The following is a 25,956-nucleotide window of genomic DNA, read 5'->3' as shown; positions in this document are numbered from 1 at the left end:
TGCAAGTTTGAGCTGCGTCAAATTTTCTGCCGTAGCTCAAACTGCCAGCGAGAAACTACTGTGAACCCCCCGCCCGTGCGACTGTACCCTAAAAACACTACACTACACTAACACAAAATAAAATAAAAAGTAAAAAACACTACATATACACATACCCCTATACAACCCCCCTCCCCAATAAAAATTAAAAACGTCTGGTACGCCACTGTTTCCAAAACGGAGCCTCCAGCTGTTGCAAAACAACTACTCCCAGTATTGCCAGATAGCCGTTGACTGTCCAGGCATGCTGGGAGTTTTACAACAGCTGGAGGCACCCTGTTTGGGAATCACTGGCGTAGAATACCCCTATGTCCACCCCTATGCAAGTCCCTAATTTAGGCCTCAAATGCGCATGGCGCTCTCACTTTGGAGCCCTGTCGTATTTCAAGGCAACAGTTTAGGGCCACATATGGGGTATCGCCGTACTCGGGAGAAATTGGGCTTCAAAATTAAGTATTTTCTGCTATTACCCTTTTAAAAAATGTAAAATTTTTGGGAAAACAAGCATTTTAGGTAAAAAAAATATATATTTTTTTACATATGCAAAAGTCGTGAAACACCTGTAGGGTATTAAGGTTCAAATTACCCCTTGTTACGTTCCCCGAGGGGTCTAGTTTCCAAAATAGTATGCCATGTGTTTTTTTTTTTGCTGTCCTGGCACCATAGGGGCTTCCTAAATGCGGCATGCCCCCAGAGCAAAATTCGCTTTCAAAAAGCCAAATGTGACTCCTTCTCTTCTGAGACCTGTAGTGCGCCAGCAGAGCACTTTTCACACCCATATGGGGTGTTTTCTGAATCGGGAGAAATTGGGCTTCAAATTTTGGGGGGTATTTTCTGCTATTACCCTTTTTAAAATTGTAAAAATTTTGGGAAACCAAGCATTTTAGGTAAAAAAAATATATATTTTTTTACATATGCAAAAGTCGTGAAACACCTGTAGGGTATAAAGGTTCACATTACCCCTTGTTACGTTCCCCGAGGGGTCTAGTTTCCAAAATGGTATGCCATGTGTTTTTTTTTTGCTGTTCTGGCACCATAGGGGCTTCCTAAATGCGGCATGCCCCCAGAGCAAAATTTGCTTTCAAAAAGCCAAATGTTACTCCTTCTCTTCTGAGACCTGTAGTGCGCCAGCAGAGCACTTTTCACCCCCATATGGGGTGTTTTCTGAATCGGGAGAAATTGGGCTTCAAATTTTGGGGGGTATTTTCCGCTATTACCCTTTTTAAAAATGTAAACATTTTGGGAAAACAAGCATTTTAGGTAAAAAAAAATATTTTTTTTTACATATGCAAAAGTCGTGAAACACCTGTAGGGCATTAAGGTTCACGTTACCCCTTGTTACGTTCCCCGAGGGGTCTAGTTTCCAAAATGGTATGCCATGTGTTTTTTTTTTGCTGTTCTGGCACCATAGGGGCTTCCTAAATGCGGCATGCCCCCAGAGCAAAATTTGCTTTCAAAAAGCCAAATGTGACTCCTTCTCTTCTGAGACCTGTAGTGCGCCAGCAGAGCACTTTTCACCCCCATGCGAGGTGTTTTCTGTATCGGGAGAAATTGGGCTTCAAATTTTGTGGGGTATTTTCTGCTATTACCCTTTTTAAAAATGTAAAATTTTTGGGAAACCAAGCATTTTAGGTAAAAAAAATATATATTTTTTTTACATATGCAAAAGTCGTGAATCACCTGTGGGGTATTAAGGTTCACTTTACCCCTTGTTACGTTCCCTGAGGGGTCTAGTTTCCAAAATGGTATGCCATGTGTTTTTTTTTGCTGTCCTGGCACCATAGGGGCTTCCTAAATGCGGCATGCCCCCCAAAAACCATTTGTCGCTCCTTCCCTTCTGAGCCCTCTACTGCGCCCACCGAACAATTAACATAGACATATGAGGTATGTGCTTACTCGAGAGAAATTGGGTTTCAAATACAAGTAAAAATTTTCTCCTTTTTATCCCTTGCAAAAATTCAAAAATTGGGTCTACAAGAACATGCGAGTGTAAAAAATGAAGATTTTGAATTTTCTCCTTCACTTTGCTGCTATTCCTGTGAAACACCTAAAGGGTTAATACACTTACTGAATGTTTTTTTGAATACTTTAGGGGGTGTAGTTTTTATAATGGGGTCTTTTATGGGGTATTTCTAATATGAAGACCCTTCAAATCCACTTCAAAACTGAACTGGTCCCTGAAAAATAGTGAGTTTGAAAATTTTGTGAAAAATTTCAAAATTGCTACTGAACTTTGAAGCCCTCTGGTGTCTTCCAAAAGTAAAAACTCATAAATTTTATGATGCAAACATAAAGTAGACATATTGTATATGTGAACCCAAAAAAAATATATTTTGAATATCCATTTTCCTTACAAGCAGAGAGCTTCAAAGTTAGAAAAATGCAAAATTTTCATTTTTTTCATCAAATTTTGGGATTTTTCACCAAGAAAGGATGCAAGTTACCATAAAATTTTACCACTAAGTTAAAGTAGAATATGTCACGAAAAAACAATCTCGGAATCAGAATGATAACTAAAAGCATTCCAGAGTTATTAATGTTTAAAGTGACAGTGGTCAGAATTGCAAAAAACGCTCCGGTCCTTAAGGTATAAAATGGCCTGGTCCTTAAGGGGTTAAAGTGTAAAAAAAAAAAAAAAAGTAAAAAAATTTGAAAAACCCCCTCCCCCAATAAAAATTGTCCCATTTTCCCTATTTCACCCCCAAAAAGTGTAAAAAAAAAAAAAAAAAAGTTAAATATTTGGTATCGGCGTGTGTGTAAATATTCGAACTATTACAATATAATGTTAATGATACCGTACAGTAAATGGCGTGAACGTAAAAAAAAAATCCAATATTGCTGCTTTTTTTTTATAACATTTTATTCCCCAAAAAATGTAGAAAAAATGTATTAAAAGTTTTATATAAGCAAATATGGTATCAATAAAAAGTACAGATCACGGCGCAAAAAATTAGCCCTCATACTGCTGCTCATACGGAAAAATGAAAAAGTTATAGGTCTTCAAAGTAGGGGGATTTTAAACGTACTAATTTGGTTAAAAAGTTTGCGTTTTTTTTTTAGCGCAACAGTAATAGAAAAGTATGTTATCATGGGTATCATTTTAATTGTATTGACCCAAAGAATAAAGAACACATGTCATTTTTACCGTAAATTGTACGGCGTGAAAATGAAACCTTCCAAAATTAGCAAAATTGCTTTTTAATTTTCCCACACAAATAGTATTTTTTTTGGTTGCGCCATACATTTTATGGTAAAGTGAGTGATGGCATTACAACGGACAACTGGTCGCGCAAAAAACAAACCCTCATACTAGTCTGTGGATGAAAATATAAAAGATTTATGATTTTTTTGAGGGCGAGGAGGAAAAAACTAAAACTTAAAAATAAAATTGTCTGAGTCCTTAAGGCCCAAATGGGCGGAGTTCTTAAGGGGTTAAAGGGGTACTCCGCTGCTCAGCATTTGGAACAAACTGTTCCAAACGCTGGAGCCGGCGTCGGGAGCTTGTGACGTCATGACCCCTCCCATAGACTTGCATTGAGGGGATGGGGCTATGACATCACGAGCTCCCGGCGCCGACTCCAGCGTTTGGGAGTTTGTTCCAAACGCTGAGCAGCGGAGTACCCCTTTAAGGGGTTAAGGGTATCAGATGTAACGCAGAGATATACTTGAGAGTAACTTTGTATTTACACCCTTGTCTTAACAAGCACCATTCCACACTACCAAGATGGAGAATAGCTACAGACTCTGGTCCTGGTATCACCAGTATGTCCACTAGTGTTGAGCGGCATAGGCCATATTCGAATTCGCGAATATTCGCGAATATATGGACGAATATTCGTCATATATTCGCGAATATTCGCATATTCGTTATATTCTCGTTTTATTTTCACATATACGAATATTCGCGTATGCGAAAATTAACATATGTGAATATTAGCATTAACAAAATTAGCATATGCAAAAATTCGCATATACGAAAATTAGCATATGCTAATTTTCGCATGCCAGTCTCACACAGTAGTATTACAGCCTTCTTTACACCACACAAGCTGGAAGCAGAGAGGGGTGATCACTGTGATGTGTACTGTGAATAAAAAAATTAAAATAAAAAAAATTAAAACGAATATTCGTAATTACGAATATATAGCGCTATATTCGCGAATATGCGATATTCGCGAATAATATTCGAATTGCGAATATTCGCGAGCAACACTAATGTCCACCTGTAGACACAACCCCTCCATTCAGCACACACTCCCTGTCTGTATCTTAGTATGCAGACCTCTTCCAGGCAACAGGATAACCAGTCTTCTTGCTAAATTGTTGGGGCTTTAGTGATGCTCAAACCCACCCTATAGGTGTTGCAACTCTGCAAAGTCCACTGCCTAGTTAGATACACCATTTTTTTTTTGTGCCCAGTGTATTACACCATATAACTTTGTTGAAACCAGCTATGATTTGAAAAAGAAAAGTAGCCTGGTTCAGTTTCCACAAAATTTGCCCATAAACAGGTAGTCTGGGAAAACAAAGTGCATGTGTCCAGAGTTGGGCTGAGATAAAGAGGAAAAAATATTATACTTACCTGCCCTGATCCCCTACTTCCTCTGGTGCCCAGTGCCAGCTATTTCAGGCAAAGTTGGGGGAAATGGCATTGAATTTTATGTAAGTGGTCAAATTTACTGTCCAAGAATATGGCTTGTATGTTCTAGATAGGAAAAAAGACAGTGAGACCTAGTGAGGTGAGTAATAGAAATCTGCATACAGTGCTGTGGAATATGTTGGGGCTATTTAAGCAATGGCAAATAAATTACATTGTAAGAAGAGAATGTCCAGCACCAGACTTGTGCAGGGAACTTCTTTATTAGGTTGCCATGGGAAACGACCGGAACTCAAGTAATGTGACGCGTTTCGGGCCGAAACGCGTCACATTACTTGAGTTCCTGTCGTTTCCCATGGCAACCTAATAAAGAAGTTCCCTGCACAAGTCTGGTGCTGGACATTCTCTTCTTTCTATGTGCTAAGAGGACTAGTCCTGGTCCAGTCCGAGCGTAATCCCAAGGGTGAGCTGGATATAACTCTTTTGCTGTTTCTAAATTACATTGTGCTGTCAGAAGAAGCCAACTATAGGGGAGGGAGAATCTAGGAATAGTCTGACCTATACTTTCCATTGATGATCCACGCAGCACATCTTTTCTTTGATCCACAAATGGGGTATTGAGTTTCATTAAGGGGACGGGCTTCTATGCAACTACACAGACTTGGATGCTAATTTAGAAATTGGAGTAGTTGTGTGGGCATTTTATGTGTACACTTTTTTTGGACCCTATTCTTCTCCCAAAAGATAACCAAAAATGGTCTTGATTTTCAAGCAGGATTATACATGAAATCCCTTGAGAGGGGTGTGAACAAGAGCCTCTGGCTCCTTATTAATAGCTGCTGTAAATGTATGTTATCAAACAGTAGGGTTGTGTCTGCTCCGGAAGGGACATTTGTCTAAGTGAACACTCCTCACAATGTCGTTCGAAAGACACTCAGGTAAACAAGTGGCAATTGTTAGAGATTACGCACTATAATAGGATGAGTGAACGTTGTATTTAGCTTTCTATTACTTGTCTCTGGTTTGTTTTATTTTTTTTATTGGATCATTTAGCGGTTTGCTTTAGTGGAATACTTCTCATTGCAGGGATGTTTATGTTGTGCTGATGCACATCTTTAAGAATTTTCTGTAGTCTATGCAACTACTGAACCTATAGGAAGTTAACTTTGAGAGGTTAGAGAAAGTTCAGTCATTTATCTTGGCTGCCGTTATAAAGATTTTTTTTTTTGAGTAAATATATATATTTTTTAGTCATTTTGCAATTTATATGTTTTTAACTTTAAGAATTGTACATTTCGTGATAAGTGAAGCAAATTGTGGGTTCAAAGATTGTGCAAAGCGTTTTTTTAAGAACACTGTGTGTATACAGTATATTATGTTTTTATAATAGAGTTAAATTGAAGGCAGCGAGCATTGTTCGTGTTTAAAGTCAGCATGGGGTGATCTGGTTGTTTGTGAGAAAAATGTGTAAGACACATAAAGTAGAACATCTGTCTGGATCTGTCGTCTGCATCTTACAGAAGTGATGATGAAAATGCGTTAGTCTGTTTAGTTGGATGTATACTGTATAAAGTTTAATCACTGTATAGATAGAAAGTTCTGAGACTTTTGAATACACTTTGTGTTTCAGTTTCTTACAATGTTTAATATACTTGATTGCTGTCACTGAATGAAAATAGTTGCTGACATGCAAAGGTAATATACCACTACATACCTAGCTGCCAACCAAGAATTGGATACAGTTGTGTTCTTGCACTATTTACGGATTGCAGCCTCTAATTTAAACAAATCTTTTCGCACTCATTGACAGCAAACAGATATGTTAGAAAAATGGCTTAGAAAGTTGTGGAACTTTTCATTTATACAATCATTAGGATTTCTCAACCTTTAGGGTCGGGGCACAAGTGCCGTATTTGCTGCTGTGTATTTTCCTACTCATTGAAGTCAATGGGTGGCAAAATAAGGAGCTGACTTTGCTACCCATTGACTTCAATGGGAAGTAAAATACGCAGCAGCAAAGTACAGCACTTGTGCCCCGAAGGGGTACTCCGGTGAAGATCTGTTTTTTTTTCCTTTTAAATCAACTAGTGGCAGAAAGTTAAACATATTTGTAAATTACTTCTATTAAAAAATATTAATCCTTCCTGTACTTATTGGCTGCTGAATACTACAGAGGAAATTCTTTTCTTTTTGGAATGCTCTCTGATGACATCACGACCACAGTTCTCTCTGCTGACGGTATTATAATAATAATAACGCTTTATTTATTGTTGTCCTTAGTGGGATTTGAACCCAAGTCCCCAGCACTGCAAGGCAGCAGTGCTAACCACTGAGCCACCATGCTGCCCTTAGCATACATTTGCTATGCGTGGTTGCTAAAATGGACAGAGATGTCAGCAGAGAGCACTGTGCTCGTGATGTCATCAGTGTTCCAAAAAGAAAGGAATTTTCTCTGTAGCATTCAGCAGCTAATAAGTACTGGAAGGATTAAGATTTTTTTAATAGAAGTAATTTATAACTATATTTAACTTCCTGCCACCAGTTGATTTAAAAGAAAAAAGGTTTTCACCGGAGTACCCCTTTAAACTGGAAAACCTCTTTAATGTAATTTACAATGAGACAGTACATTAGTTCTGTCTTATTTGCCTTTTGCCTCTCATTCCCAGGGCTGTAGTTTGTACTCTCAAAGTTTTCTTCACTATTGAAGGTTTAATACAGTGGTCTCCAAACTGTGCACCTCCAGATGGGAGTTGTAATTTTGCAACATCTGGAGGGGCACAGTTTGGAGACCACTGGTGTAATGTATGCCATAATATATGGTTGAAATCTTAGAGAGACTCTCTTACTATAGACCAGTGGTCTTCAACCTGCGGACCTCCAGATGTTGCAAAACTACAACTCCCAGCATGCCCAAACACCACTGTATAATAATTCCCATGGCTGTAAGTTTGTACTATAAAAGTTCTCTTTAGGATTGTAGGTGTAATACAGTGGTCTCCAAACTGTGGACGTCCAGATGCTGCAAAACTACAACTCCCAGCATGCGCTGTCCGGGCATTCTGGTGCAAAACTACAACTCCCAGCATGCGCTGTCCGGGCATTCTGGGAGTTGTAGTTTTGCAACATCTGGAGGGGCACAGTTTGGAGACCACTGGTGTAATGTATGCCATAATATATGGTTGAAATCTTAGAGAGACTCTCTTACTATAGACCAGTGGTCTTCAACCTGCGGACCTCCAGATGTTGCAAAACTACAACTCCCAGCATGCTCGGACAGCCGTTGGCTGTCCGGGCATGCTGGGAGTTGTAGTTTTGCAACATCTGGAGGTCCGCAGGTTGAAGACCACTGCTATAGACCTTTGTGACATATATAGAATATACAATACCTAGACGGGTCCCCTGACCTAATCCTTATTCTTCTAGGAAGGACCTTAATATATCAGATATGGTGATTGTTGTAAACATGCCTTAAATATAAATAATATAAAATATAATAGGAAAACCCTTCTAAGGCTGGGTCCACACTACGTTTTGTCCCATACGGGAGCGCATACGGCAGGGGGGAGCTAAAACCTCGCGCTCCCGTATGTTACCGTATGCGCTCCCGTATGTCATTCATTTCAATGAGCCGACCGGAGTGAAACGTTCGGTCCGGTCGGCTCATTTTTGCGCCGTATGCGCTTTTACAACCGGACCTAAAACCGTGGTTGACCACAGTTTTAGGTCCGGTTGTAAAAGCGCATACGGCGCAAAAATGAGCCGACCGGACCGAACGTTTCACTCCGGTCGGCTCATTGAAGTGAATGACATACGGGAGCGCATACGGTCACATACGGGAGCGCGAGGTTTTAGCTCCCTCCTGCCGTATGCGCTCCCGTATGGGACAAAACGTAGTGTGGACCCAGCCTAAATCAGGATATGGAGATCAATAGAGTAGATAGATGTGATAAGATGCTATGACCGACACATGAATGGGGTCAGATGGCGAGGACTCTATTGCCGTCTATTGAAGTAAACTACACACAGTCTTAATATTTTTAGCACATCTACATCTGACTATGAAATGCTTCTGACCATCACTAGAGATGAGCGAACTTACAGTAAATTCGATTCGTCACGAACTTCTCGGCTCGGCAGTTGATGACTTATCCTGCGTAAATTCGTTCAGCCTTCAGGTGCTCCCGTGGGCTGGAAAAGGTGGATACAGTCCTAGGAAAGATTCTCCTAGGAATGTATCCACCTTTTCCAGCCCACGGGAGCACCGGAAAGCTGAACTAATTTATGCAGGAAAAGTCATCAACTGCCGAGCCGAGAAGTTTGTGACGAATCGAATTTACTGCAAGGTCGTCTCATCTCTAACCATCACCTCTGCCCTCCTGTCTGATCCTCTACAGAGTCAGCCGTCTCTTCCAGAAGATAAAGAAGTGTAGAGACTTCCCTTCCATTACTGTATTGTGTAAGAATGTCAGATGATAGGCAACTGTTGTCAGGACGGCAAACAACTCAAAACCACAAGCACATTCTACCGGGAGCTTTATCATCCCCAGCAGCCACTTCCCTGAGGAGAAATATTATTTGTGTTATATCAGTTTGATATTTCTATATATAATCTCTAATATTACACACACACAGGGGAGATTTATCAAAACCTGTCCATTTTGCCCATAGCAACCAATCAGATCGCTTCTTTCATTTTCAAAGAGGCCTGTGAAAAATGAAAAGTGATCTGATTGGTTGCTATGGGCAACTGCACCACTCTTCCTCTACACAGGTTTTGCTAAATCCCCCCCCATTGTCTCTCTATATGGTCTGGCGGTAGGAGAACTTCACGGAAAACGTCAGGATTACAAAGAAACATAAAAATATTGCTACTTATAAGAGGAAGATAATCCAAATAGCGAGGAGAGTCAAAAGTAACCCCTAATAGTACTTCTAATATGCCTCCTTCATTAAAGGAGTAAATCAGCTGGTACCAGAAAGTTATAGAGATTTGTAAATTAAATCTATTTAAAAATCATAATTCTTCCAGTACTTATCAGCTGCTGTATACTCCACAGGAAGTTGTAGAGTTCTTTTCTGTCTGACCAAAGTGCTCTCTGCTGACACCTCTGTCCATGTCAGGAACTGTCCAGAGCAGGAGAGGTTTGCTATGGGGGTTTGCTTGTACTATGGACAGTTCCTGACACAGAGAGAGATGGCAGCAGAGAGCACTGTGGTCAGACTGGAAAGAACAACTCAACTTCCCGTGGAGCATACAGCAGCTGATTAGTACTGAAAGGATTAAGATTTTTAATAGAAGTAATTTACAGATCTTTTTCACTTGCTGGCACCAGTTGATTTGAATTTTTTTTTTTACCTCTTTAATGTCTTGAATGTAAGAAATCAACAGCCCCACATTCAATATCCACAGATTTGCAAGAATTTTTTTGTCATAACAGAAATAAAACCCTAATGATAAGTAGCATGCATGACAGAAAGTGTGAAGTGCTGTACAATGTTCTGCATCCTCTATTCTGTGCTGGCCTGATTTAGGTTCCCAACATATAATCTCAAAAGACAGAAACTGATAAAGCTTCCCAGTAACCCTCATATAGCACAATGTATTGGTGATTAACATCCATTCAAAATAGTGAAAATTGCGAAGTTCAAAAATCAAATACTCGATTTGAAATATGCTCTTCTTTAAAGGAGTAGTCCAGTGGTGATTCAGTGGTGAGCAACTTATCCCCTATCCTAAGGATAGGGGATAAGTTGCAGATCGTGGGGGGTCCGACCGTTGGGGCCCCCCGAGATCTCCTGTATGGAGCCCCGACAGCCGGCGGGAAGGGGGCGTGTCGACCTCCGCACGAGGCGGCGGCCGACACGCCCCCTCAATACAACTCTATGGCAGAGCCGAAGCGCTGCCTTCGGCAATCTCCGGCTCTGCCATAGAGATGTATTGAGGGGGCGTGTCGGCCGCCGCTTCGTGCGGGGGTCGACACCCGCTATCTCGGCGGAGAGCCAGGGCCCCGTACAGAGAGATCGCAGGGGGCCCCAGCGGTCGGACCCCCCGCGATCTCAAACTTATCCCCTATCCTTAGGATAGGGGATAAGTTTTTCACCACTGGACTACCCCTTTAATATATATCGATTTTTGAGATTATGCATTTTAGGTACAAAAGGACCATTATTCATAGCATAAAAACGCACAGAATACAGAACAAAGGGGTTATCCAGGAATCTAAAAACACAGCTAATTTATTTCAAAAACCACTCCCCATCTGTCTCCAGGTTGAATGTAGTTCTGCAGCTCAGTTCCATTGAAGTGAATGGAGCCAAGTTGTAATACCACACACAACCTGGAGACAGACAGGGAGTTTTTGTAGTTTTTTTTTTTCTAAATTAGTGTGTATTAGCATGGGCGTAATTTTTGGGGCCGTTTATCATGTGATTTTTTGATCATGTGATTCAAGGAGTTCAGTTGATGAATATGAGGGGTCTTGGGGGGCGGGACCGACAGCCAGAGCAAGCTGCAATATATCCCTCAAAAAACTGTCATTGTTCAAAAAAACTGAAGCACACATGTAAATCTACCTTTAGGGCAAATTTAAAGGGCTACTCCGGTGGAAAACATATTTTTTTTAAATCAACTAGTGCCATAAAGTTAAACCGATTTGTAAATGACTTCTATTAAAAAAAATCTCAATCCTTCCAGTACTTAATACAGTGCTGAATACTACAGAGGAAATTCTTTTCTTTTTGGATTTCTTTTCCTGTTTGCTCACAGTTCTCTATGCTGACACCTCTGTCCATTTTAGGATATGTCCAGAGCAGCATATATTTGCTATAGGGATTTTCTACTGGACAGTTCCTGACACGGACAGAGGTGTCAGCAGAGAGCACTGTGAACAGACAGACAGAAAATAAATCCAAAAAGAAAAGAATTTCCTCTGTAGTATACAGCCGCTAATAAGTACTGGTAGGATTAAGATTTTTTAATAGAAGTAATTTACAAACCTGTTTAACTTTCTGCCACCTATTGATTTAAAAATAAAGTTTTCCACCGGAGTACCCCCTTAATAGCAAGCTCGTAGTTTGAATGGGGGCAGGCTGTCCGTGTTAGATTTTCGCCAGCAGAATTTCCTCTGGCCAAAACTCACCACAGAACTCAGCGGTAATTTCGCTGCCGAAAAATCGGCCCACCCCCATTCAAACTTACATCGGGAAACACACTGCGAGTTTGCAAATTCGCCCATGTGAACGAGTCCATTGACTTGATATTATTTGTATGGTGCCAACAAATTCCTAAGCTTTGTGCACAGATTACAGTTACTTACAAAGGAGGTTGTCTTGAGAGTGGTTTATAATCTTATTTTCCTAGCAAACAAATAACACCAATTTTATAAGGCGCTTAAACTTTTTAAATACAGGTGGACAAGGGCATACAAACTCCATGAATGAATTACCGTATTTTTCGCTCCGGCATACAATGAGGAAAATCTAGAAAAAAAAGATTCTGAACCAAATACAATGTAAAGTATAGGACAGTGACCTTCAACCTGCGGACCTCCAGATGTTGCAAAACTACAACTCCCAGCATGCCCGGACAGCTGTTGGCTGTCCGGGCATGCCGGGAGTTGTAGTTTTGCAACATCTGGAGGTCCGCAGGTTGAAGACCACTGGTATAGGAGGTAACACTCACGTGTCCCCGTCACTGCTGACCTGGATGTCGCTCCATCGCTGTCGCTGCGTCCCCGGGGTGTCCCCGTCGCTCCGGAACGTCTCTGCTGCCCGGGATCCTTGCTCTCCGTCGCCGCCATCATGCCGCTATGCACACTGCTCCTATTGGATGACGGGACAGCGTGCGCGACGACGTGACGACGACAAAGGAGAGCGCCGGTGATGGAGGGGATCCCGGCACGGAGCAGACACCGAGGAGGCAGGTAGGGTCCCTCCCGGTGTCCTGTAAGCTGCTTGGGACGCTGCGATTTCACTGCGGTGGTCGGCAACAGCCCGACTGAGCAGCCGGTTTAGTTTCCCTTTCGCTACAGACGCGGTGGTCAGCTTTGATCGCTACATCTGAAGGGTCAATACAGGGCATCACCGCGATCAGTGTTTATTACCTGTATTAGCCGCGGGTCCCGGCAGTTGATGGCCGCAGAGACCGCCGCGATATGACAGGGTTTTAATGCCAGCAAAATGTGTATTTGCCGTATAAGACGCACCAACTCCCCCCCCCCCCCCCAGTCTTGAAAGAAAAAGTGCGTCTTATACGGCGAAAAATACGGTAATTTGGTTGGATTCCAACCAGCACCTCTGTGCAACAAGGCTGCCAATGCTTACCACTGAGCCTGTGGGAAAACATAACATTACAGAAACATTTTACTAGACCTATACAGGTACATATACATTCTACTAGACCTATACAGGTACATATACATTCTACTAGACCTATACAGGTACATATACATTCTACTAGACCTATACAGGTACATATACATTCTACTAGACCTATACAGGTACATATACATTCTACTAGACCTATACAGGTACATATACATTCTACTAGACCTATACAGGTACATATACATTCTACTAGACCTATACAGGTACATATACATTCTACTAGACCTATACAGGTACATATACATTCTACTAGACCTATACAGGTACATATACATTCTACTAGACCTATAATACATATTACCTGACCAATGAGCATTCACCAGGATTACTTTGTACAGTAATATGATATTTGGGATAGTTTTAAACAATAAGAATTACTTTTCTAATAAACTGTGCACAGCATCATGTCTGGTTATCACTGAACTATTCTCCTAGTGCCGATGCCCATCTCATGGTGTATATAGAAGATATGTAGTCCTGGCAGAGTCAAGGAAAAGTCTTATGCAGCTCATCTTATCTGTATGTCTTGGCTGTGACAGTGGGTCTTGGTGGCAATGACCTTAAAACAGAAATTCAATATCTATTAGAAACCTTTCCAAACCCTACCTGGCTTGTCCAGAATGTAATTTATGGCCATGTTTACTTGCAAAATATTGTCCATAAACTAAGGGTGCGGTCCTAGACATTCTATCCAAAGAAGGGGATAAGATGTAGTATCGCAGCGGTTCTGACCACCGGGACCCCCATGATCTCTGGGCCGGCATAAATGTTCAGAATGCCGGCTGTAGCAGGCTTTGGAGCTGCTGTGGTCGGCATGCCCCCCCCCATTCATGTGTATGGGAGAGACAGAAATACAGCATTCGCATAGCTCAGTATCTTCCATAAAGATATATGGAGGGGGCATTAGCCATAAAAGTGTTGACCCACAAAATATACTAGAAAGTGACATAATGTGCCAATTTATTTCAGAAGATAAAGTTCTGTCTTTCTTTGCACACACACATGCAAAGGGGGATTCTAATAAAAAATGTGAACAGACCAAATACAGGAGAGGGTCTGCTACAATTGCATTTAATCTAGGCAGTCCTCTGTTGGCAAAACATTTCGGCAACGCACATCTTCCTATTCTGATCATACAAAAGTCATTTGATCTTGAACATAACAAAAATATATAAAAACAACATATGTTAGAAAGTTGCAGAATTTCGTTATTATACAAATGAAAGAGGATTTGTCAACCTCTTCTATTTGTATGGCAGTGTAAGAAAGTGTAAGTAGTATAAGAACGAGTGTAAGTAATGTAAATAACAAGTATAAGTAATGTAAGAACGAGTGTAAGTAATGTAAATAACAAGTATAAGTAATGTAAGAACTTGACATTTCTGATGATACAAATCCTTGTATCGTAGCCCCCAGTATACTCAGGACAGACACATCCTGTTCCCAGCAGTGGCCTATATGCTTTTTAAATGGATGATGACTATAGCAGTGCCTGGCATGTGTATGGATTTTTCCATGTCTTTTGCAGACTGTTGGCATTAAGAAAGGTCACTGATCCAGCCTTTATGTTGTAACCCCTTCCTTGGTGGCACAATCGGCATTTTATGATGCTCTAACCCATTTTATTTAGCATCTGATGACAGCAGTTATTTGGCATTCATGAGTACAGGACGCTGGATGATTTTATTATGGTGTTTAGTTACATTGTCTTATTGGTTAGTAAAAAGGTACTAGTACAGGGCTACATTTTCAGTGCTGTGAAAACTGAATGTTTTCCATCTGAAAACCCCATAATAGGGCACTTGTAACATAGCATTATAAGTGTGATTGTTGTTGTTGTAAATATTTATACTTCTGTTCATCTTTATTTTTATTGTATGTATGGAAACATTTACATAAAGAATTTAGACATCCTCATCTAGTCCTGCTCATACAGCTTATGGGCTTGTTGGATTGCATATGTTTTGGTAATACCGGTGATCTACCCACAGCACAGATCTCTCCTGCCCTGGACTTCAGGCATATATCGCTTATAGAAACATAGAACGTGTCGGCAGATAAAACCATTCGGCCTATCTAGTCTGCCCAATATCCTGAATAATATGAATAGTCCCTGGCCCTTTCTGATATGAAGGATAATCTTATGCCTATCCCATGCATGCTTTAAAGGGGTTGTCGGGCCCTAAGACATCTTATCCCCTATCCAAAGTATAGGGGGGGTAAGATGTTTGATCGGGGGGGGGGACCTCTGCAATTTCTCATGCAGCACCCACCTGTGTGAGCTGCACGCCAGCGCTGGAGGCTCCGAGTCTGAAGCCTCACGATTACAGGGCCGGAGTATCGTGATTTCATGGCTCCTTCCCCGTGTGACGTAAAGTCATGGGAGGGGGCATGTAGTCACCAGCGGCGGGACCCCCTCGATCAGGACTTTTGCCACCCTAGGCAAAAGCTAATTTTGTCGCCCCCTTGACTCCGCCCTTTGACATGCCCCACCTTACTACTGGGGTGACACACTGTAACAAACCCCCTCCTCATGTAATCTCCTTACTACTGGGGTGACACACTGTAACAAACTCCCTCCTCATGTAATCTCCTTACTACTGGGGTGTACAAGGAGCGCCATCACTGACTGTAGTAGATTGGGGGCATGCTCGCTATCAGGAAGCAGGGCCTGAGTGATCGCCCCTGTCTGTCGTCGAGAAGTGCTGCGCTCCTCTACCGGACTGGGTGATTAAACTAAGTTTGCTAGTTTCCTGGGGAAGGGGGGGGGCGGGGGGTAGTCAATAAGTGGTTCCTGTCAGGACCTGGAGACAGTGTGCAATAATTTTCTTGAGGCGGGAGGAGCAGCGCCCCTATCAAGAGGGCACCCTAGGCCCAATAGGTTTATGTCACTAAGCTGGAGTTACACATGAAAGGTTTTTGAATAGCAGCCACTGTAGTTTTTATGCCAAAGCATAAAGTGGATCCAGCATTAACCTATTCAGGACGTGGGGCATATGCCCTGCATCCCGAGTCCTTAAGGACGTAGCCTATCCAAAGGATAGGGGATAAGATGTCAGATCGCCATGGTCCCGTGGCTGGGGACCCCCGGGATTGCCGCTGCAGCACCCCGCTGTCATTACTGCACAGAGCGAGTTTGCTCTGTGCGTAATGACGGGCAATACAGGGGACGGAGCAGCGTGACGTCATGGCTCCGCCCCTCGTGACATCACAGCACGCCCCCTTAATACAAGTCTATGGCAGAGGCGTGACTACCACTGCGCCCCCTCCCATAGACTCGTATTGAGGGGGGCGGGTCATGATGTCATGAGGGGCGGAGCCGTGATGTAACGATGCTCTGGCCCCTGTACTATCAGTCATTACGAGCAGAGCGAACTCGCTCTGTGCAGTAATGAAAACGGGGTGCCGCAGCGGCAATCCCGGGGGTCCACAGCCACGGGACCCCGGCAATCTGACATCGTATCCCCTATCCTTTGGATAGGGGATAAGATGTCTAGGGGCGGAGTACCCCTTTAAGGGGGTAAGGAGAAGTATAAGTCCTTCTTTGATATACACTTCGAATACACTTCTGGCTTTGGCTCAAACACTGCAGACACTGTTTTCCAAAAAAAAAATGTGCCAAGTGGCAACGTAGCCTAAGTCCTTCCTTTTATATTCTGCATTGCCTTTAAAGGGGTACTTTGACTCTTGACATCTTATCCCCTATCCAAAGGATAGGGGATAAGAAGGCTAATCGCGCGGGTCCGGCTGATGGGAACCCCTGCGATCTAAGGGTTGACATTACGGCATCCTAAACACGTAAACTTGGAGCGCCCCCTCCCCCAACATAGACATGAATGGAGGGGGCATGGCATTATGTCGCTAGAGGGCGAGGCCGTGACGCCACATCCCTGTCTCGGAGGCAGCGCCCAGCACAGAATGCAGGGGGCTGCACAGAGATCACGGGGGTGCCCAGCAGTGGGACCCCTGTGATCATACATCTTATCCCCTATCCTTTGGATAGGGGAGAAGACGTATAAAGCTGGAATACCCATTTAAGACCAGTGCCTTATGTAAAATTTTGCCCCATTAACAGCACCAGATTTCTAAAAGGGGTTATCCAGGAAAAAAAAAAATTATATTATCAACTGGCTCCAAAAAAATAAACAGATTTGTAAATAACTTCTATTAAAAAAATCTTAATCCTTTAAGTACTTATGAGTTGCTGAAGTTGAGTTGTTCTTTTCTGTCTAAGTTCTCTCTGATGACTCCTGTCTCGGCAACTGTCCAGAGTAGAAGCAAATCCCCATAGCAAACCTCTTCTACTCTGTGCAGTTCCCGAGACAGACAGAGATGTCAGTAGAGAGCACTGTTGTCAGACAGAAAAGAACAACTCCACTTCAACAGCTGATAATTATCAGAAGGATTAAGATTTTTTATAGAAATAATTTACATATCTATTTAACTTTCTGGAGCCAGTTGATATATAAAAATATTTTTTTTCCTGGAATACCCCTTTAAGCCAGCCTCTCAATAAATCTGGTAGCTTATGTCACTGCCTGGGTGGCAGCCTTAGACATCTATGTCAGCTCTGTGCCACATTTGCCAAATATTGCCATAAAATCCAATCACCCCCCTATGTGTGAACCCAGCCTTAGAGCTGTTTCATTTTTAAAGTGTTACAAATCCATTTCTAAGCAGTTTTGAACTGCTGGAGGTCTAGTTATTGTGCCCATTATATGTGCCCGTCTGAAACAAAGGGTTTCTCTCATTTATGACGCATGCCACTTTAGTAAAAAACCTACCAGTGTATCTAAATGAAATCTGTTCTGTAGAATATATTTTTTTTATACAATTCGAGCACAAGTCAGACCTGGCACAGAGCGGGTCTCTGTTTTATAGCAGTCTCTTGACATCTATTATGAGCCATGCAATATTTTATTGAATATGTCAACAAAATTGCTCCAACCTATGTCAGTTTTAAATATCACCATGACACATCCCAGAGACATTGATTTACTAGCATTATTATGTTCAGCCTTTTAAGGGGTTGTATAGAATTACAAAAAGGTCTGTTCACCCCCCCCCCCCCCACCACACTGTTCTTATGCACAAGCTGTCTGGTATTGCAGCTCAACCCTATTTAACTGATTCAAATTGCCATTCCAAATACAGCCTATGGACTAGAGTGGCGCTGTTTCTGAGAAAAATAATTGCACCCTTTTTATGACTGCAATCCTTTTAACATATAATTGCAATAAAAATACAATGAGAAGTAGGGTATCTGCAGAACAATCCACAATATTATATGCCACTAATTCCCATGCAAAATATAGTATTTTCGGGGACGTCTCTGATCTTGGATATTTAGGTTTTTGCCTTACACACATAGCTGTGACCTCTGGCAAGCATAGACTCTTACAGCTTAGTATGACAAAACAAAACTTATTGGAAGTTCAATCCAGTTTAGATGTTAATGCCAGGGGGTTATCAAATGACAAGTAGGACTTTTTTGACAGATATGGAAATCAAGAATTTCCCATGTGAACTCCTACCTGAAATCATAATGTATGAGGCCAGGGCTGTGTCTTCAGGTTTTTCATCTATACTTCCTTGTGACATTGGTATTGGGAGAGAGAAACAAAAGACAGGGGGCGCTCCATGGTATCATATATCCAATGGTGTGCACCCTCCACCACACCACACCACAAGTATGAAACTCTAGTGGTGGAAATCAGTAGAGGTAGGTTATGACTGCTGCACTCTGACCGGTACTGGGCTCCACAAGGGAGACCAATAGAGGATAGCTAGTATACAAGAAAAAAACGCAATCTAGGAGGCGCTGCTCATTATACGGACACAAATAAAGGACTCAGGTCAGCACAGGACAACTTATTTTTATTTATGGCAAAAAGGAGAACGTGTTTTGGCGCCAACTGGCACCTTTCTCAGGTCCAATTCAAGTTCCCCAGAATGCTTTCCAGACATAATGGGGTACTGGTGTGGAAGTCCGGTGTGTTTGCTGTGCTACCAAACCTGACCACGTCCCAATGCACAGTATAGAGAAATGCTAAGCATTAAATATATTATGAAATGGTACTGAAAAAGAAAGTCCTAGAAAGTACCTCTTCAGCAGAACATATTCTGTAATATTATTAGATATAAACAGCCAAATCTTGAGACGCGTCTTGGCGGATGAGGATGCTCCTTAGTGCTTGCTGTGGATGATTCACTGTTGATAAACACATCATAACAGACCAAGCATTACAAATAATAGTCCTTCTTACTGATCTATTACACGTTCCCCTGTCCAAGCGGTTTAATGTTATAGTAAAGGAGAGAGTCCATTGTGGTAACACATCTAGAAGCGGGATAGGCTACTTATTTGTTAAGTCATATATTTTAAGGTACAAAGACTCCTGAGCTATGGTTATCAGTATGCAAAAGGGAAAAGATCCCCAGCACACTTGGAAAGTCCCTACCTGGGACTATTGGATGTAATAATTTACATCCTATACATCCCCATTCAGACCACAAATGTCCTTATCACAACAAGTAACAGCATCCACAGAGGTTTTTGCTCAAATGTAAAGAAAAGTTTATGAATGCTTACAATAGATATTACTGTAAAGAAAAAACCTACCTACCCTGGTTTCCCCAGCAGCTCCCAGCCCCCCACTTGTATATTCTGATACAGAGATATCAGAGCAAGACCTGCCTGCTCAGCCAATCACTGGCTAAAGCTGTTTTCTATCTAGACCAGTAATTGGCTGAGTGGGCATTTTCTTGCGCCAACGTTGTTTTAGAAGCAGCTACAAGCGATGAGTTGCCAGACCGGACGTTGTGGGGGACCAGGGTAGGTAGGTTTTCTTTTTTTTTTAGCTCCCTCCTTCCCTAGCATCAAAATTCCCAGAGTACCCCTTTAATAAAAAAAAATCTGTAGAAAAATATAAAGCTGTGAAAATATATGCATAGTTTTTATTTTACTGTAAGTAGAGATGATGGTCTGAACTATAATGTATAATATATATAGAGAGGTTTTGACTACGGTTGTGCAGAGGTGAAGGTATAATAGAGCTGTAAATCATAGCTATGGGAGCATGAAATATTTAATGTGGGCTGTGGTAATATTCCAGCTATAACTGGAGAAGAGCCAAATATTAGGAGCAAGACTACTGGCAGCCTATGTTTGAACTTCTTCTCATTGCCATAGTGTTACATTGCAGCAGGGGCTTCTTGGACTGATCTGTTCTGGCCACGTTCGGGTTGGATTCCTGCACCAGCTCAGATATCAGTCACAGTACATATGAAATGGGCCAAAGTGAGTGTAGTGCACGCTACAGGATCTCAGCAGTGTGTATGAATACATTTCCCTAAACTATCTTATAAGGTAGCACAAATACTGTGATTAGATATCCCCCAGAATCCGTTCAAAAACTATTATCTACACAGTACAGATGTTTTTGGGCTATACACTGTTGCCAAATACTCCGTAGCTTGTTATCTTACAGCTTTCCTAAAGGTCGCTGATCCTTAATAAAATGTCATCAGAAATAACATATTGTTTAATTTATGTTAGACAAATTTTTGTCTTCAATTGGCTGCCATAAAGCATCTCTCTAAACGCTGTTCAAATCAGCTACCAAGTTGTCTGCTCTCATAATCAGGCAAGCAAAAGAGTTTAAAAAAAAAGTACAATCAGAAAAAAAAATAATGATAATAATATGCATCAGTCTCTCTGGTGTTAAAAAAATGTAGGTGATATATTGTCTTTAATGCAGGAACAATACAACTAAAGTTATATCTAGGAAGTGCATAGAATGAATCTGCCAATGTCAGATAGCTGTAATATGACTGCAAACCTACACATTTCTACTGAACCTCCAAGACCACCATAGAACATACAAAACCCAGGAGTAACTTCTTTATAGAATATATAGTATAATACTGATACATTCTCTCTTTCAATTTCATATGCCCAGTAGACAAGTATATTGGTATATTTGGACCAGGGTTTGTGGAGAGGTAGCAGTCACACTTGGGCCCTGGTACCCAGAGGGATCAAAGGTCTGCAAGGAAACCTGCAGGGTGACTGATCTGTATAAATTAGAAGGTTCATAAAGCATATATCAATAAGATTTATATCATAATAAATCTGTTCTTATAAATTTTATATATTAATCCCTTGATTTCCATTGTTTCTATAGGTCCACGCCACTATTCAGTGGGCACAATGTCAGACCGTTTAGACTGCCACTACTGCAGAGCTGCCCTTCAAGGGAAAAAGTATGTGGAGAAGGATGGGCACAAGTGCTGTGTAAAGTGCTTCGAGAAAATCTGTGCCAACACCTGTGCTGAGTGCAGAAAACCCATTGGAGTGGATTCTAAGGTTAGTGGGGGGTTAGAGGGAGGTGTTAGGGTTATGCAAATGTAAACAAAGCCTAAATAACTGGCCACACACATAAGATGAAAGTTCACCAAACACACCGATTTTGGAAGGTTCTACCCTATCCCTTTATTTTTACATAGATAAGCTACTGCTTAAAGTGTCTGACAGTGGCTTTTTCCCCTCTTCAAAACACATAAATGCTCGGGCAATCCAAGTGTGCCAGCGTATAGGAAAGATAGCCATCTGCCAAAAAAGCTTTTAAGCCAACATATATCTGAATGTGGCCAGCTTTAGTTTTGTGTGTAAAATTCCTAAAGTACCACTTCTACCTTGCAGTAGTAACCCCAGATCATATTGCCACCTTAGACCTGCACCATAAATTGGTTTTCAACTTAATCTATGTCAGCTTTCTGGGGTTTTAATAGAGTCTGGTTTACATTTTACATATTGTTGAGTTGGAGAAAAAAAAAATGAGAAAAAGAAAGAAAGAAAAGGTTCTCACATTTGTGAATAAGCCCTAGAAAAATCTATGCCAGTGTTATGGCTTTGTTACAAAAAATGTTAAATGTGACACCTAGATGTTTCCACTACATACTGAAAGTCTAGGCTAGACTATGCAAACATGGTACTAGAGCTGCATTCTTATTTTTTTCCCCTGCAATCAAGTGATTAAATACTGCCACCTAGTGGTGAAATTACAGCTCATCATAGTGGCAACTTAATCACTTGTATACAAAAAAAATAAAAAAAATAAGAAATCACTTGAAAGCTAGATATAGGTTTTATTAACTGTAGTTTAATAGTCATGGCCGTAAATTTTGGCACCCCTGAAATTTTTCTAGAAAATTTAAGTATTTCTCACAGAAAACGATTGCAGTAACACATGTTTTGCTATACACATGTTTATTCCCTTTGTGTGTATTGGAACTAAAGCAATAAAGGGAGGAAAAAAAGCAAATTGGACATAATGTCCCACCAAACTCCAAAAATGGTCTGGACAAAATTATTGGCACCCTTAACTTAATATTTGGTTGCACACCCTTAGGGAATAAAAAACTGAAGACTTTTTCCCAGAAGGATTTTGGCCTACTCATGTTCATTTTGGCAAAATGTAGTCTTGCTTTTTTATGTCTGTCAGCAGTGGGGTCCTCCTGGGTCTCCTGCCATAGCGTTTCATTTCATTTAAATGTCGGCGGATAATTTGCGCTGACACCGATGCTCCCAGAGCCTGCAGGGCAGCTTGAATATCTTTGGAACTTGTTTGGGGCTGCTTATCCACCACCCAGACTATCCTGCCTTGACACCTTTCATCAATTTTTCTCTTCCGTCCACGCCCAGGGAGATTAGCTACAATGCCATGGGTTGCAAACTTCTTGATAATGCTGCACACTGTGGACAAAGGCAATTCTAGATCTCTGGAGATGGACTTGTAACCTTGAGATTGTTAATATTTTTCCACAATTTTGGTTCTCAAGTCCTCAGACAGTTCTCTTCTCCTCTCTGTTGTCCATGCTTAGTGTGACACACACAGACACACAATGCAAAGACTAAGTTTTTACTCACCGTAAAATTTCTCTCTCGTAGCCTTCATTGGGGGACACCGATACTATTGGGTATATGCTCTTGCCACTAGGAGGCGCTGACACTAGAAAAAAAGTTGTCTCCTCCCTGGCAGGATATACCCACCTACTGGAAGTGAGATGATCAGTTGTGTCACAAAGCAGTAGGAGAAGTCAACAAAGAAATTATGTCCGAAGGACCCTAGAAAAGAATCCCAAAAAAAAAAAACAAGAACCGGAAAAGAGGATCCGGACCAAAAATGAAGAAATGGGTGGGTTCGGTGTCCCCCAATGAAGGCTACGAGAAAGACATTTTACGGTGAGTACAAAAAAAATCTCCTTTTCTCGGTCACTCTTCATTGGGGGACACAGATACTATTGGGACGTACAAAAGCAGTCCCCTAGGGTGGGAATAACAACCACCAGAGAAAGGGAGACAGTCCGGAAATTTAACCCTATTCATACGTAAGTCTCGCGGAGGAGACCCTGGACCAAGAGGCAACCGAGACCCAGAAACTGAGTGTCTGGAAGGTCCCACTGTCCATGGAGATGGACTAGGATGCCAAAGGGTACAGAGACAAGAAAGGGTTGCCTAGTAAGCCCGATGGCCCTAACCATTGTGGAAAGAGATAGAAAACCAACTCCCAGTAACACAGAACCGGACAGAGGGCCAGCCCGGCTGGAGAACAAAATAGGGGCCCGACAAGAGAACCCCAGCCAGAGAATCAACAGATTCAAGAAAACATGCCGAAAAAATGGTAGGGAGAGCAACGCACGCCTGAGCAGAAGGCGAGCACAGTCAAGGTGGAGACCAGAACCTCTGGGGGAAAAAAGAAAGATACGGAAACCTGAACTTGAAAAGCTGCAGGCTCCAAAACCAAAGTCCCAGGGGAACGCCGCAACCACCCGGGCGAAAGCGGACAGAGTCGGACACAGAGCCAGAACAGCGGTAAAAAACCTGACGAGGAAAGCACGTCCACGTAGAAGCCGAATTGGTCCAAATGACGTAATCTGTCTGACTGGAACACTCTCCGTCCCAGAAATACATGGACCCCAAAGGAGGAGATGGAAGGTAACAAACGGCCAAAAAAGTTATGGAACACCCTGAGAAGGAGCATCCCGGTATACAGGAGCGGCTAACATGGGAACCGGAGGTTCCAGAGTCTCCTACCGTGTTTCTCAGAAAATAAGACAGGGTCTTATATTCATTTTAGTACCCCCCAAAAAAAAACACTAGGGCTTATTTTCAGGGTAGGGCTTATTTATTTATGGGGGGGGGGGCTGCAGGAGTGTGGAGGAGGGGGGCTGTGGGAGGATGGGGGGCTGTAGCAGTGTGGAGGATGGGGGGGCTGTAGCAGTGAGGAGGATGGGGGGGCTGTAGCAGTGAGGAGGATGGGGGGGGCTGTAGCAGTGAGGAGGATGGGGGGCTGTAGCAGTGTGGAGGATGGGGGGGCTGTAGCAGTGTGGAGGATGGGGGGCTGTGGGAGGATGGGGGGCTGTAGCAGTGTGGAGGATGCTGTACCCCCCCCCCATCTTCCACACTGCTACAGCCCCCCATCCTCCCACAGCCCCCCATCCTCCCCCACACTCCTACAGTGCCCCCCACCCCTCTGCCATAATAAACTACAGTACCTTACACCTTCATACCGTACGAAAGCTGCAGCTCTCGGCGTCGGCGGAACCTCCTTCTGTTGCTTAGCAGCCTGGGCAGGGACATGTCCGTGAAGTCGGCCGTGCACACGCGCCGACGTTTTAAAGTGACAGCGTCCCTGCCCCGGCTGCTAAGCAACAGAAGGAGGTCCCGCTGCAGCTTCCGTACGGTATGAAGGTGTAAGATAGATAGATAAATATGGGACCAGCCAAAGGAGGGCGGGGTGGTGGGGGGGGGGTTACCGGGGGTAGGTTCTGCGGGCATTACTGGCGGCCACGGTCCGGATCTGGATCGCAGTCCGCCAGTTGATTACCCCTGGCCTAGGTCTTATTTTCGGGGTAGGGCTTATATTGCAGCCCACCCTGATATAACTGCTAGGGCTTACTTTCAGGGTAGGGTTTATTTTCGGGGAAACACGGTAGAAAGCTTACACCCATAGGGTGAGCAAACCCAGCAACCGCGAAGCGCTCCGGGAGACATACTTCTATGTCGGGACAAGAAAAAGGTGCTGTACAGAAAGACCGCCCCACAAATGGGATCGCAGAGGAGTCTGGGCAGGAGTGCTACCATGCCCGAGACCGCAACCATCACTAAGGCCCTAAAAACCATAAGGGCCAATCTAGATAATAAGGCCAGCCACAGCAGCCTAGGAGGCTGGATACAAAGAGACTTCCCAGTACTCGCACAAGCCAGGGAAGAGGGAATAGATACGGAAAACCAGCCCTGAATCACAGTGGTCCTAACAGAGGGAAACAAAGGGAACCCAGTTGGGACTCTCACGGTCTGGGTACATGAAGGTTACTCCAGAGATTGCATCAAGGAAGGAGAGCAATAGCAGGGCCCAAACAACAAACTGTAACTAGACTGGCTGTCGCTGAGCCATACATGATTGCATAAACTCCACCAACAGAGGAGAGTGCCCTGGCTGCATGAGCAGCAGGAGAGAACCAAGAAACAGGGGGAGAGCCAGGCTGCAATAGTGGGCAGTAAGCACACAGGCACAGCTGGTGCAAAGCACTTCTAAATACTCTCAGCAAAAACAAGGGCCCAGCCAGGTACCCCACCTATGTAGGGGGAAAGAGGGTGATGGCTCCATCTCGGCAGTAGAAGCGCTCAGAGAAACAGTCCCCCTGGTGGAGGGGAAAACAAGGGGTGGCAAGAGGAAACTCAGGTACTGCCCGTGCTGAGCTCCCTGTTCCCGTACCCCCTGCGGAAGGAGATAGCCAAAGTACAAAATTTAATGTAGGAACAGGGAAAGCAGCCCTGCGGCAACGGGTCAAAGTACTGGGAGAACGCAGCAACCTCGAGAACCCTGCCAGCAACATAGTGAGGTATGGAGGAGCCATTTGTGTCCCCG

At 42.8% G+C, this 25,956-nt stretch overlaps 1 protein-coding gene across 6 annotated transcripts in view; it reads left to right on the top strand.

Moving 5' to 3' along the window:
* FHL1 (four and a half LIM domains 1) overlaps positions 1-25,956 on the top strand; it is a 101,019-nt gene that overhangs the window by 60,631 nt on the left and 14,432 nt on the right. For 4 of the 6 annotated variants that reach the window (XM_056539662.1, XM_056539659.1, XM_056539663.1 and 1 more), the window contains exon 2: positions 21,208-21,389. In XM_056539662.1, the coding sequence (XP_056395637.1) occupies positions 21,234-21,389 (156 nt within the window). In that variant the 5' untranslated portion in view covers positions 21,208-21,233. Of the gene's footprint in view, positions 1-5,524; positions 5,575-9,434; positions 9,474-21,207; positions 21,390-25,956 lie in introns of those variants that run through there. The other 2 variants (XM_056539660.1, XM_056539665.1) reach the window with 2 other exon arrangements.

The sequence above is a fragment of the Hyla sarda genome, chromosome 9, assembly GCF_029499605.1.
Source record: "Hyla sarda isolate aHylSar1 chromosome 9, aHylSar1.hap1, whole genome shotgun sequence".
NCBI classification, from domain to species: Eukaryota; Metazoa; Chordata; class Amphibia; order Anura; family Hylidae; genus Hyla; species Hyla sarda.
Note: the sequence above shows the minus strand (reverse complement) of the source record. Positions and strands in the feature narration are given on the sequence as shown.